The sequence below is a fragment of the Boleophthalmus pectinirostris genome, unplaced genomic scaffold, assembly GCF_026225935.1.
Source record: "Boleophthalmus pectinirostris isolate CB_2022bp ecotype Guang Dong unplaced genomic scaffold, ASM2622593v1 HiC_scaffold_6, whole genome shotgun sequence".
Classification (NCBI taxonomy): domain Eukaryota; kingdom Metazoa; phylum Chordata; class Actinopteri; order Gobiiformes; family Gobiidae; genus Boleophthalmus; species Boleophthalmus pectinirostris.
In genome coordinates this window covers 12,792,165-12,805,655 of record NW_026571447.1, presented here as the reverse complement: position 1 = coordinate 12,805,655, position 13,491 = coordinate 12,792,165, and the positions used below count along the sequence as shown (strand labels likewise).

Here is a 13,491-nt window from a genome sequence, read left to right as displayed (position 1 = left end):
CTTCTTTTTTCACTTCTTTAAGGAAATACCCGAGTCTCAACAAAAGGAAGCGAAGGAGGTACGCACATTGACGTCACCCGTCTGGCAACAGGTCTGAATGCGTCTGGTGATCTGTCCTCTGATTGGCTGAGCGAAGACAACTCGACACGCGATTGGTCAGATGTGGATGAGCTGCAGCTACATAGCCCCACTGTAGAGTCCATTTTGTTGCAATTCACAGGGAGTCGAGTCGGCTGTGATTACGGCCACTTTCTACCACTAAAGCCGCGACGGGGTCGGATTGTAGGGAAATATAGCTTTGCTATAGTTTCTATATAGTCCGCCTGGAATTATCAAAGGCTGTCCATATTTTTGTTCGACGAAGGGCCACTACAAAGCCAGAGGAAGTCGGTAAGAGTACGCTTTGTGCTCGGTCGCCATGTTGAATGAGACCTTCTTTGTTTTGGTTTGCTGCCAAAATAGGCTGACCCACAAAAACAAGACTTTATTTGCAAGAGTATTTGGTTTTCAGAGCAGTGTATAAATTTGATTTGGTATGGTTAATCGAAAACTGATCTTGTTTTTCACCGTAAGGCATTGTAATGGTAAACAAAGGAAAGCAATGCCTTAATTGCATATTGCGCAGGAGTTGCTAAAGACAAACGTTATGGGTTTTAACCGTTTTTTACAGCCATAATTACATTTATGGTAATTATTATACGTGTTTTTATGGGTTTTTTTTTTTTTTTTTTTATTTTTTTTGTAGTTTTGCGATGACGCAGTTTAAATGGTCTGTTGTTAAACGTTTTTTTTTCCGATCACGCAGCATAATTGCAATGCAGAGAGCTGTGCAAACTGTTCTAATGCACATTTGTTTACAGGATTGTGACTTCCAGAGCATCCGTGTGCCGAGGTGAATTAATGTTCAGCTCGGTTCCACGACAAATCATCGCTCGTTGGCACATGAGAACCTCAGTTCTTGCTGGACACAAAAGTGCAGTGAGAAGTAGAATAACTACTTCGAGGACCTGGGGCCCGATTGGAGGAGTGCGGTTAAAGAGAGACCACTGTAACACTTTTCTCACAACAAAGAGGTAAGCGCCCAGCTTGTTTTGCTCTGGCTGCTGTGGGGGAGGGGCGGGCTGCTTGGTGTTCTGCACGTAGCCTCTGTGCTTGTTATCAGTGGGCGGTGCTGCTGCATGCAGCCTCCTCCTGGGAACAGATATTTGGTACAATGTATTTGGCCCACACACAATTAATATTTCTTACATTGCTTTGTTGCTGTGTTTTTAAGGTGACAGTGAAAAACACCATGGGAGGTGGTGAGAGGTACAACATTCCAGTTTCCCACCCTGAGAGACCTTTATCCAAGAAGAACCACCCACTTGGCCGGGCTAAGCAGAGGAGCCGTGAACAGAACGGGTCGGCTGTGGCAGCATCTGCAGGGAGTGCAGGGGGCCTTCACCACAGTCATCGCCGTAGTGACAAAGGTGCAGTGTACCACAGGTCTCCTGAGGCGCGGCAGGCCGCGTCTGCAGACAAAAACGCAGCTGTCCGTTTTGCCATCAGTTATGATAAGAACTGGGAGGGCGCTGTGTCTCACCTCAACACGCTCCTGAGCGCTCAAGGAAGTCCAAGCTACGCAGGGCCCAAGTTCAGCGAACCACCATCGCCCAGCGTCCTGCCCAAACCCCCCAGTCACTGGGTGTCCTTTCCCATGGGGGCCTGTGACAGCAGGGAGATCATGGCCTTCCAGCTCAAGAGCCTTCTGAAGGTGCAGGCGTGAGGCACACATGTTTGGTGTTTAAACTGGCCAATGAACTGGGACTCTCTGAGGGCATGCACCCACCAGGAACACCTCAGTGCTGTAATACTTTTACCTCTTTTACATTTTGACCTTCAGACTAGGGAATGTTTGCAGATACTATGCTGTAAATGCTAACTCTATTCCCTTTTTTAACCTAATAAGACCAATTACAGCGTTGTAGCCTTGCTGGTAGGTGATGTCTTTGGAGGAGTAATCTTCTGTGACTTATGATGAACTGGGTATCCTTAGTTGTACTTTTGTTTTGTATTTTTTATGTTGGCTATCGAAGCAGATTTGAGTGTCACTTTATTTTCCATCGAGTGTTAAATTTCAGGTTAGTTCCCGTAAGTGCAGTCTATTTCCAAACAACTTTTTGTTTGACATTCTCAGTCCTCCTCTTTTTTTTTTTATTCCAGTGCTAATACAAATTCACATTTGTAGCCAGTAGCTAGGCTTTTGTTGTTCTTCTTGATATATTTGCGACACTCAAACTGCAGTTCTGCAGGGACAAAGCTATCTTACTGTTGAAGTGAGTATAGGTCAAAAGTGTAACCTCAAACAGAAGGGTGAAGAGACCATGGCACAGAGACCTTGGGCCTTGAACTCCTGTATATTTTTATTGCGCTGTGCGCATATGCACTATAGGAGTTGGCTCAAAGGGCTGCTACACTCTATCATAGCATTATTTTGTACATGTTTTTGTTGTTGTTGAAAGGCGTATGAAATGCTGTGTGAACCAAAGCAATTATTTTGCTCCGTTGTTGCCCAGTATTGTTTCAGTCAGTTTATCCACAGTAATCCAACTATAATTAGTTGAGGTGGGTCATTCTGACTGTTCTAATCTGTATGTTATGCTCCCAGATTTTGCCTACAAAGAGCCGTGCAGCAGCTCAACATGCGGAAGAGGGCCAGAGTTAAGTGTAAGATTGTTGAATTTTGTCCTTGCTCTGGTTCTGTTTAGTTGCATGCACCTGTTAAAGGCCAGGCAAAGCTGTGGAGACCCTGAAGTGATGTGGCCTAAGGGACACAACAGTGGCTGGTGTTTGTTTACAAAACGGGTGACCATCGCATCGACAGACACTTGCTGCCTTGTTTACCCTGTGCACTGCAATCAGATTTTGAGTTACAGGTCAGAATGCTATTTGAATGATGGAGGCTTAATCAACTGTCCTCACTTTTGAATCCTCTGTTGAGGCACTTGTTGCTTTCTCTGTGCAGAATTGGAGCTGTTATGGCCAGCCTAGAGAAGTCAAAACAAAATATGAACTTGACAAATGTTTAAAGAGCCATGTAAATAATAAAATGTATAAAGTACTTGTAGCATATGTACATTTGCAGGTCAGTTTTGATCTGCTTGACAAAAGTATTTTTAGTAATAACACTGAATGTATAAGACATGCTAAGGTCATGTCTTGACTTCAATACTGAAGAATATTTTTGTTAAAAAAATGCCTCTAGCATTTCTCAGCACCCGTGCACTGTTATTCCCAGAAATGTTGCACACATTTTTTATTGTTTTATATTATGCACAGTGTAGGGTGAAAGATGCTATGTGCAAATAAATGCTAAATAAACATGAGTAAAATTTTAAAATTGCAATTGGACAGTGGAGACTTGCTTATGTTTGGATCTGGGTGTGAATGTGCTTACATCATGTGAGCTTTTATTTTACTGTTATGACCCGTTTGTGCCTAAGTTAATGCTGAAACCTGCTGCAGTTCATTTCTATCTGGGAGAACCACAGATCGACCAAATGTGGAGCACCTGGCTGTCGGCCGATCTTCCGCCTGCCTACAGCCTGGTGCTTCTGCCACTTTCACTTTGTATTTGTTCACTTCATGTTCATATTTTATTTTCTGTTCGGTTGGTTCCTGCATAGCAACGTCTCCATGTAAATTTAACTATGACGAATTGGCTTTGAATTTCTCCCCCTATGAAATGTCACTGAACAAATGGAACTGATGTATGCCCTTTATGTGATTGGTAACTATATTGGTATTGTGTTAAAAAATGCAAGATGCACTGTTATTTGAAACCAAAATTCCAAAAGAAAAAATAAATCCCCTCCCCTTCCCCCTAAACTTTGTCTTGTCTCTTTAACATTCTTTCACACATGAAACTATGAACACCAACACTACTACTAGCTGTAGTTCAACTTCTAGTTATCTTGGCTACTTACAAATATAACACTGGCTGAACTTACGTTCATACTTCATATCAAATTAGAAGATTATTCAAATTGCCCGTATCAAGCTGAATCATCCAGTTTCTTTGTGATCATGGTTTCTTTGATTACTCTCACATTAGATTTGGCAGGGCTGTATTGAGCAATTTTCTGATCTGTTACAATGTTTCCTTATTAAGAACGTACCCGCATTCTCTCACAGAAAACAGTTTCACCCTGTGATGTCGTGGTAATACAGGAAGTGCTATTTTCAAACTTCCTTCATTGGAATCATTTGGATATCAGCCCTGGAACTCAAATCTCTACTGAATAAAAGGTATGTTAACATGAAAATTATCACTACATGACATCACAAGGTGGAACAGAGCATTTTGAGCTTTGGAGATGGTAGGTATGTTTGTTTTTGAGGAGCATTCTAACATGGCTTAAAGCTCATAGGAATACACTTTGTGTAACATAAGAAATCAGATTATAATATGATTTTGGTGTGAATATGAACAAGACAATAGAAGTTCAATAGAACTTCTATTATAGGCTAATATTCTAGGCCCTAGAATATTAGCCTGCTAGAGTATTACTGTAAATAAAAGATTCACCGCAATCTCCTTAGCATGGTAATGGTATTTTGCCAAAGTACAATGAACAATGAACAATGAGTGTAATTGCTCATGACAAAACATTTACCAACTCCGCATTTGGACCCGACAGAACAAAGTCCTGATATTTATGGTGAGTAATGGCATTGTAAAGATGACTTCAATTGTTTATAGTCAAATTAATCCTCAACAAAAAAAAAACAACCAAAAAAACAAATTTACAAAGTGACATTTTTATTTAAATATCCACATCACATCTTTTTGCTTTTTCTGATGAGAGTTGTCGAGCCCACTGTCAAAGTCTGCAAAGAAGCCAGAGGAGCCTTTAATAGTAATGTTCATAAATTTATATAGTCTTTTTAGTCTTATCTTCTACTGTACCTCAATCATCTCTCCTCCTTTAATCTCCTGGATGTGGTTGAATTTTCCTGTGTTGCACACCAGTTTGCCACCCTCTAGGTTGACAGTGCACTGTAGAAGAACAAAACAAAACAAAATACTGAAAATACTGAAATGCTAAATGCTTTCCCTTGAGATCAATAAATATCTCTCTCTCTTATTTCCAGCTATTATGCAGGTGGGGTTTACCTTGAGCTTCTTGCCGTCCATGGTGGTGATTTCAGCCTCCTTGCCGATGGTAAAGGAGTTGGTCAGGTTCTTCCCAGGGGTTTTGGAGGTGATAACAAAGTCATTTCCATTCTGTTTGATTTCTGTAATTGGCTTGATGTCCTTGGCTACTTTAATGACATCTTCTGGGAGCTCTGTTGGAGATTCGGCACCACAAATAGTATAAGCAGATGTTTGTTATAATGATTCAGCTCTTGGTATTGGTAGTCCACTCACCGATAGCCCTGAGGAACTCTTCATAGTTCTCTTGAGCGTAGACCTGCCATGTTCCGTTGAAGGCCATGATGATGTTTGGTCTCCTGGAGGCTGAGATTGCTTGAAGCTCAAAGCAAAGTGGGGACAGATACTTGGAGCTCCCTTCTCTTATAGCCAAATGCAATGGGGCTGTTTAATCAGTAACAGCCCATGGAGTAATCCTCACTATTTGATCAACCGCAAGTTCAGTAACTTCTGCACAGACAAAATTATGTACTAGGTAACGGTTACACAAATGTAAATAGAATATATAAATAGAATATCATCTAGTTGGGATTTTTGAAACGTAATAGTAATAGTAATAGTAGTATAGAAAAAGGGTTATCATGGAAAAATGTCTGTGAATTTCTGTACTTGTTTTGATGATACAGATGTTGGCATATAAACAGTGCTGAGAAATAACTGAATATTATATTACTAATTTTGAGTAACTATTCCTCTTTGTGCAGGTAACACATGCAAACACAAAAGTTGAAACTTAACCATGGGTTAATCACTATGGCACTCCTACATGCCTAACTTGAATCATCCATTTAGATTCAATAGGGACATTCAAGGTACACACAGTGCGTACAGGCGTACCTCTGCAGGCTCCTCTGTGGGGTTTTACTGTGGGTGCACGGGCTTTATGTGTTACTCACTTGAAGATCCTAATAATATATTCTTATAACTGTACATTTTCTACACATGCACATGCACATGTCTGTCACTCAGGCTTGGGTGTGGTTTTATATGGATATTTTTCAAATACATCCCTAAAGTGAATGTATAATTATGGGCCTCTGTACTATACCGTACATACTACACACCGCAGTGCAGAGGCACGTAAAGTTACCACAGGGCACGTTGTTGTAAAATGTGACTGTAAATGCAACTTGATGAAAAAGTATTTTAAGTATTCAGAAAGCAATACTCTGAACCACGTATCAGAACGTGTTACAAAATACATTTTAATGCATTTTGCATTACAATACATTTTAATCTTAATAACTACATACATTTGGAAAGTATTCTTCCCATTACTGTCTATAAGTATGTTATCACGATAACAAATTTTGAAATGTGATATACTGCTGAAGTTAATATAGATAATAAAAGATAAGATAATCCAGATTTAAACCACAAAAACTTTTCTATTGTTAAAAAAACATCAGCTGCAATAAATAAACATTAGTACAACATTATTGTACTTAGTTTGCATCTGTAATGAGCCTTAAAAGATATTAAATCAATCTTTTACAACTTAAATCTCACCAGATATTGACCCTGAAAATATTATTCTATCTCTAATGATAATAAATTATTAACCATTAACAAATTCGGCGGATTCAGTACTGTCAGAAAAGGGTTACTATTTGTATCCATATTTCTATTTGCAATATCTTACAACACAAGTGTGAATCTACCAAAGCAAGGCCCTCCACTCAGGTCAATGGCACCACGGACTGTTTGCTTCTGTTGGTGGACAAGAGCACCAGCCTCAGTTCACATCAGACCTCTTAAAACACATTTAGATAGATAGATGCTTTACTGAGCCCAAAGGAAATTCAAAGTTAGATACAAATAGAGACTGTACATTTTCTTCAATTCATTTATTGATTATCCAACAGATTAATCTAAACATGCATTATGTTTATATTGTCATTAATAATCCAATACCACTAAAATACCTCAGACAGAAGATAGTTCAAGATGATTAAATTAAAGTTTAACATGAATAAAATCATAACCTTTGAAATGCACATGACAGGTTTTCATGTTTTTCTCATTTTTACTTGATTTGGTGGAATAGTACCATAGTCATAGATAGTAACATTTATTATAGTTTTACTTCGGTCTAAAGATAGTTTGTGTGGGGAAAAAAAAGGTTATAAAGACAAGCACAAAAATCCACAAAGTAGTAATGACTTTTAAAGCAAAATACTATAGGGAGGGTGTTTTTTTTGGTTTAAGCCTTCAAATTACGATGTGTCATTTATTTTTTATTTATTGGTTTAATCATACCCGTTGTGCAAGTTTTGGCTATTAGGTAACAATGATGTAATTACCTCTGCACATGTCATGTCTGGTGCCCATGTCCAGCCACAAAGTAAAATTATAAACTTCACAAAAAGATAGAAAAAACTAGGCAACATTTTAAGTAAAATCTTAAATCTCATTATGTCAATTATGTGTTAGTGAACTTAGGGACATGGCCATATGCATTTTAAAGGAGCGCTATGTTCCACAGTACGATATTAAACAGCCCTACCTTACATTTATTCAATTACATGTGGTTTTATATCTCAAAAATACCTAGTAAGCAAGGTCACCCCTCCATAGATCTGACATGTAACTTGATCTAGTTTGGTCTCCATGAAGATAGAAAGGTTTAATGCCATACTGTGAAACATTCCACACAAAGCAAACACATCTCCATGGAAAAAAGCATTTGACAAACCCTCCACCAGAGAAGTTATGCAATGCACCTTCAATATTTAGGATTTATTTTTGAAAATGTTTCTTAATGTCCCTAACCCATCATCACAGCATGGGCGGGTGGTTTATCTCCGCGTTTATACACACTCACAGTCACATCCACCGTCTCAGAGCCATATTTGTTTTCCACGAATATGCTATATTTCCCAGAATCCTGCATGGTGACATTATTGATGGTGATGGTTGTACATTTATGCTCCTTGGTAATGGAAAACTGGCCTTCGCTGGCGATCTGCTTGTCATTTCGGAGCCAGAAAATGTCTGGGTAGGGGTCTCCATCAACATAGCACGTCAGGCAGAGAGTCTGTGGAGGAAAACAGGAGAAAGAGAGACAGTGAAAAAGGAGAGATGGGTTCTTGAGTAATTTTATGACAGCATAATTTCACTTCTACAATTAATTATTTTTGAAGAAACATTGCTCTCTGCAGTTTGGCTACTATATTATATTATGTTAGTATTATTCAAGCCAGTTTTAAAAAAGCCCTACTTCTACTTGATTGATACTGTTTTAAAGGGCCTATATTACGCTATTTTCTAATCTAAATGTTATAATGTGTAATCGTCAAAAACATACCTGGAGTTGTGTTTTGTTTCATTCACACATTTTTATCACACAAACCCTGCATATTTAGATTAAGTTCTTCTTTCAAACACTCGTGCTCCACTGTGTTTTTGAACTCATTACACCTTCATTAGAATAATCTGGCCCTGGAATAGCCAATCTTTACTGAACTAAAGGTAAAATGTAGCTGTTAACTTGAAAAATACCAGTACATGACATCACAAGGTGGAATAAAGCATTTTGAGCTTTGGAAATGTCTAATGACTAATAATGCAATAATGGATGACTCAAACACATACAAACAAAGCACAACATTACTTTGGGTATGTATTTGAGGAGGTAACAACATTTGAACATGGCTTAACGCTCACAAGAGTCCATTTTGTGTAATATAGGACCTTTAAATATTGGTACTCTTATGCACAAATTTTTACCTATGCCATATAGAAATAGTAAACTGTCAAAGAGATATACAATTGTATTTTCATGATTACAAAATACTACCTTGCCCTCCATAATGGCCACCACATCAGGCAGACCTTTGATCACATGTGCCCTTCCTGTTAAAAGCATAAAATGTGACATAAATTAATCTGTCCATCAAAAACATTGTCGATAAAAATAATAATCCTTTGTTCTGTTGTTATGAAACACTCACTTTTGGCATCCAGGGCGGCTTGTCTGTAAAAAACAAAAACAGGTTTAACAACATTTAAGAGTCAAGTATTTAGGTGAAGATTCATGCATGCTGTTAACTCACACATGGATTAAGATTGTCACACCATGTCATGCTAAAGACGCACCACTAGGAGGCAGCACTTACTTCAATCTCTGATACTCCTTTAAGGCATCGGCAAAGGCTGTAGAGGAAGGAAGAAAGGGTTGGTCGTACAGTAAATTCAACTTCATTTCCTCTTAGTAATCGTTAATTATATGGTGTAGCTCATTATTTTGTCCTTCGGATTCAAATAAAAATTTCCTTCCTAAGATTTCCTTCTGATGAATTGACAGTTTGCAGTGACATCATGCTGGGGGTGCTCTGTATGTATCTCCAATGGTGGTATGCTCAGAGAGTTACCATGGTGACTCAAGGCACACCTTAACAAACACTGTCAAATAAGTTTTAAGTTTTAAGAATTTGAAAACTCATGTAAAAACTAAATAGATTTACACACACATTTTTAGGAGCCTGTGATCAATACGAGTGTTCATGGTCCTTGTTTAGGTGTTTTATTTTTAACACTAAGATGAGAGTGACTAACTGAAAAACTGTTGGCTAATGCTGTGACTGAAATGATAGTTCAGAGGGACTTGTTTAATTGCACAAATCAGGTCACCTAGTTCCCGCTAAGTCATTCTTTATGGTCAGATTGTGTTGCAATAAAGTTCAGATTAAAGTCTAACAAAGCAGACAAAGCAGTATCTACAGTTAGCATAACAACCCAGGGAATGTTAATGACATCAGCTGCAAACTGTCATTAAAGAATAGAAAAAAATCTAGGTCTGCAGTTACATAACCATCAAAACATGTATTTATGTACTGTCTCTTTGTTACTGGTATTGTGTATACAAAGGTTTGGGCTTTAATTTTCTCTTAAAGGGTGAGGACTTTTTGGAATATAAACGATCTTAACCAAACTTTATAAACATAATACTGAAGGAGTTAAACGTGTATTACTAGAGGCGCTCCTCCCTCACCTTGTCCTGACAGGTCCAGGTGACGTTTATGTGTGTCTTTTCCATCAAACATCTCTAAGCTGTATTTCCCCTGGTCCTTCTCAGTCGGGTCGAGAACATCGATCCAGACCTTCTGCTGACTGTAGCCTGTTCTGGTCCTGGTCTGGTCCATGGGCTTTTCCCTACAGGGCAAATGTATAGGAGTTTGGTAGAGTAAGCATTACCTGAATACTACAAAGGTGTTATTAGTAATGCTTCATGCAATTACATAAGATAGCCAGCAGATGGAGTTACTAGACCAGTCCAAGAATTCCACACTTGGTGAAACATGGGAGACTGTATTTTGTTTCAGTGTTTTTGTTTATTTAGTTAATAAAAAAAGCTGGAGATAATAAAGTGATTTTAAAAAGCTGCAAAATTACCCTTTTATAGTTATAGTCTTTCATTATATTAAAATAATAAATTTTTTAAAGGTACACTATGTGGCTTTTCTTACAGAGATCTGCAACCTGCTTGTCTCCATGGAGATGTTACTGCTTTGCCTGGAATGTTCCACAATATGACAATAATCATACCTATATCCACGGAGACAAAGCATGTGGCACCATAAGATGTAAGAACTGACTGCTTAAAGGTCTTCCCCAGCAACTACCGGTAGTTCATGTAGTAGTAGTAACAGTAGTAATAGTAGTAGTGGTGGTGGTGGCAGCCTAGTAGTTCTCACTTGAAAAACCAGCTGGTCTTCAGGTAGTTGATGTAATATTTGAGGGAGCAGAAAAGCCTGAATCCTTCCTCCGTGCACTCGATGCTTAGCGGCCCAGCTGACAGTGCTGCACAGACAGTTAGCATAGGCGGCTGTTGTCATGGCGAAGATGAGACGACACGGTATAATTAATATCCCTGAATAACGCTCACTTAATTAGCACAGGTTTGTATTTACACTCGCCACGCTGGGAACGTAACTCAATGATTTCACAAATACAAATAACTCACCACACTGTTTACTGAGCTGCTGCAGAAGCTTGTCATACTCTGTGAATGAAAAGAAAGAACAATTAAGCCTTCAGAAAGAATTGATTTTCGAAAAATTATTATTCACGGTTAGATTTAGAGCAAAGTGAGACAGAGCTGGTGAAGAAAGTGTAGACAAAGAACAAAGAAGGGATGTTGTGAGAGTCTGTGAAATAGTACAAAGTCGCGCCCCCACCTTTATCGGATAATTTTAAGAAACTCTGATCTTCTCCTCTCTTATCAGATACCACAGCCTTGTACGTGCCCGTCTCCTCTTGGGTAACCTGAGGGGAAAACCACTGACCTTACTGAAATAAAACATATTCAGAACTTTCTCAAATGAAATATTAATACCCCCAAGACAACCACACTACTTTAATTTATCCTTGTAAGCTGTGAAGGTGAAGATAAGGTGACTCTATTTTCTTGGAAAAAAAAATAAAATCTACTAAACAAAGTCTACTAATCTTTTCTGTACCCGTGAGATTGTGAAAGAGCTGTGACCAGAGGTTGGGTCATACGCCACCCCCTTCATCTCGTTGCCCTCTTTAAACCATTTCAGGGTTGTCTCCTTAGTCGTGTTTGCCACCTGTGAGAAGAACAGACAGGTCAAGTCAGTTTTATTATCTTGTTATTTTCTTCCAAGCAAATTAAATGTTATCAATACCACAATCAGTGATGGGAAGCATGCATTGAAAATGTATTCAGTTACTGAATACTGAATACCTGCATTAAAATGTATTTTGTAACATATGATGCAATGTCCAATCAGAATACTGTATTCTGAATACCTGGAACACTGAGTGGCATTTACATTATAGTATAAAAAAACATGATATATAATTACAAACAGCTTGTTTTGAATTAATTTATGTATAATTAGAGAAGAAAAAATCAAATGCACAGGAACTCCAAATTAGATAGAGAATGACTGATAGACAGATAGATAAATAGATCACTTTATTTATTCCAAAAGAAACTCAGTCAGGTGACACAGTGATACACAATATAATTAATATTCAGAACACGTATTTTCTATACATGTATTCAGTTGCTTCCCAACACTGACCACAGTTATAGTAATCTGCTGGTTGGTTTACTTTGTTAGATTGTTGTGCTCTAGGACATGGAGTATTAACATCTACATTTTGGTTAACTCTGTCTGTAGAGTCAATTGTTCACTAACACATTTGGTGTTATGTGTCGCTACTGATATTGCTCAGGAGTTACCAGGAGCTCTCCACCTGCTTCCAAGCAGCTCACCAAGGGATTTCTGAATTATACGTACTGTGCTGAATAACAAAATGTTATTAATTACCATTGAAAATGTGTCATTTTGATGCCTAACTCTGTTCACTAATAAATGGATGATGGTTTATGTTTTATAGGCATCCAACTGTTCCCCATCTAAGGCCATGGCGCTTATATTTACTGTTTCTTGCAAGTGCTAAAATGAGTAGAGACTGCTGCCTTAGGGCCTATTGGCTGCCTGGCCTCCATTCTACTCTACTTAAAAAGATGTGGGTATGGATGGCATTGAATGTTGTTGCCGTGACCTTGAGCAAGACACTTCCCCCAGGCCTGTCTGATTATGTAGTTAAATTACCTTGCACTTTATAACCACTTCACATTCATCTGTCACAGACCAAGACAGATATTCCTGGAAATGGGGCCCTGGAAAACACAACACATGTTGTTGACCTACCTAGGATACACACATGACACTTTGGATCACATACAAAATTACATAGTAGTAGATCTGATTTAAATACACTATGCAGTGCAGTATTGTGAGACTTTTCCAGAATCATGGACTTTAACCCAGTGCGGTGTGTGTTTGCACACAGGGCACTGGGACATTGACCGCTGCATGTTTCTAATCACGTCTGGAACCTGCACATCTCTGTCTACATGGTACGGCTGCCAACTGCACCACTGCTGTTCAAAATCTATCACTGTATCAACAATGGTACAAAAGGCAGGAGAGTCGTGTTCCTTTATTATATAGTGCACTTTTCTGTACATGCAGTACCCCCTTGTGCACATGCAGTACCTTCTTCTGTACATGCAGTACCCTCTTGTGCACATGCAGTACCTTCTTCTGTACATGCAGTACCCCCTTGTGTACATGCAGTACCTTCTTCTGTACATGCAGTACCCTCTTGTGTAGATGCAATACCCTCTCCTGTACATGCAGTACCAGGGCCAGGTAGGGAGTTGTAGTACTTGTCTGTGATGCAGAGGGGTCCTTACCAAACTTCCTCTTATAGTTGTGTCGGTTTGCACCAGCCAAAGCCATAGTCTGACGAAACAC

The 13,491-nt window shown here is 38.8% G+C and overlaps 3 protein-coding genes across 6 annotated transcripts in view; 1 reads left to right on the top strand and 2 right to left on the bottom strand.

The window, feature by feature from the left end:
- Positions 1–200: 200 nt before the first annotated feature.
- pnrc2 (proline-rich nuclear receptor coactivator 2) lies at positions 201–3,867 on the top strand. The gene is made up of 3 exons (XM_020940355.2): positions 201–390; positions 861–1,073; positions 1,274–3,867. The coding sequence occupies exon 3, from the start codon at positions 1,292–1,294 to the stop codon at positions 1,763–1,765; it is 474 nt and encodes a 157-aa protein (XP_020796014.1). The 5' UTR covers positions 201–390; positions 861–1,073; positions 1,274–1,291; the 3' UTR covers positions 1,766–3,867.
- A 913-nt stretch (positions 3,868–4,780) lies between these two features.
- Positions 4,781–5,563, bottom strand: fabp10a (fatty acid binding protein 10a, liver basic). The gene is made up of 4 exons (XM_020940456.2): positions 5,411–5,563; positions 5,156–5,328; positions 4,949–5,038; positions 4,781–4,869 (listed from the first exon to the last, which is right to left on the bottom strand). Exons 1-4 carry the CDS (start codon positions 5,475–5,477, stop codon positions 4,819–4,821), a joined length of 381 nt encoding a protein of 126 aa, XP_020796115.1. The 5' UTR covers positions 5,478–5,563; the 3' UTR covers positions 4,781–4,818.
- A 1,315-nt stretch (positions 5,564–6,878) lies between these two features.
- Positions 6,879–13,491, bottom strand: part of myom3 (myomesin 3) — a 71,352-nt gene continuing 64,739 nt past the window's right edge. For 2 of the 4 annotated variants that reach the window (XM_055164156.1, XM_055164157.1), the window contains 11 exons: positions 13,431–13,490; positions 12,784–12,851; positions 11,656–11,766; positions 11,374–11,461; positions 11,160–11,198; positions 10,891–10,996; positions 10,188–10,348; positions 9,313–9,349; positions 9,148–9,170; positions 8,994–9,049; positions 6,880–8,231 (listed from right to left, as the gene is read on the bottom strand). In XM_055164156.1, coding sequence (XP_055020131.1) covers positions 7,962–8,231; positions 8,994–9,049; positions 9,148–9,170; positions 9,313–9,349; positions 10,188–10,348; positions 10,891–10,996; positions 11,160–11,198; positions 11,374–11,461; positions 11,656–11,766; positions 12,784–12,851; positions 13,431–13,490 — 1,019 coding nt within the window. In that variant the 3' untranslated portion in view covers positions 6,880–7,961. Of the gene's footprint in view, positions 8,232–8,993; positions 9,050–9,147; positions 9,171–9,249; positions 9,350–10,187; positions 10,349–10,890; positions 10,997–11,159; positions 11,199–11,373; positions 11,462–11,655; positions 11,767–12,783; positions 12,852–13,430; position 13,491 lie in introns of all 4 variants that reach the window. The other 2 variants (XM_055164155.1, XR_008633483.1) reach the window with 2 other exon arrangements.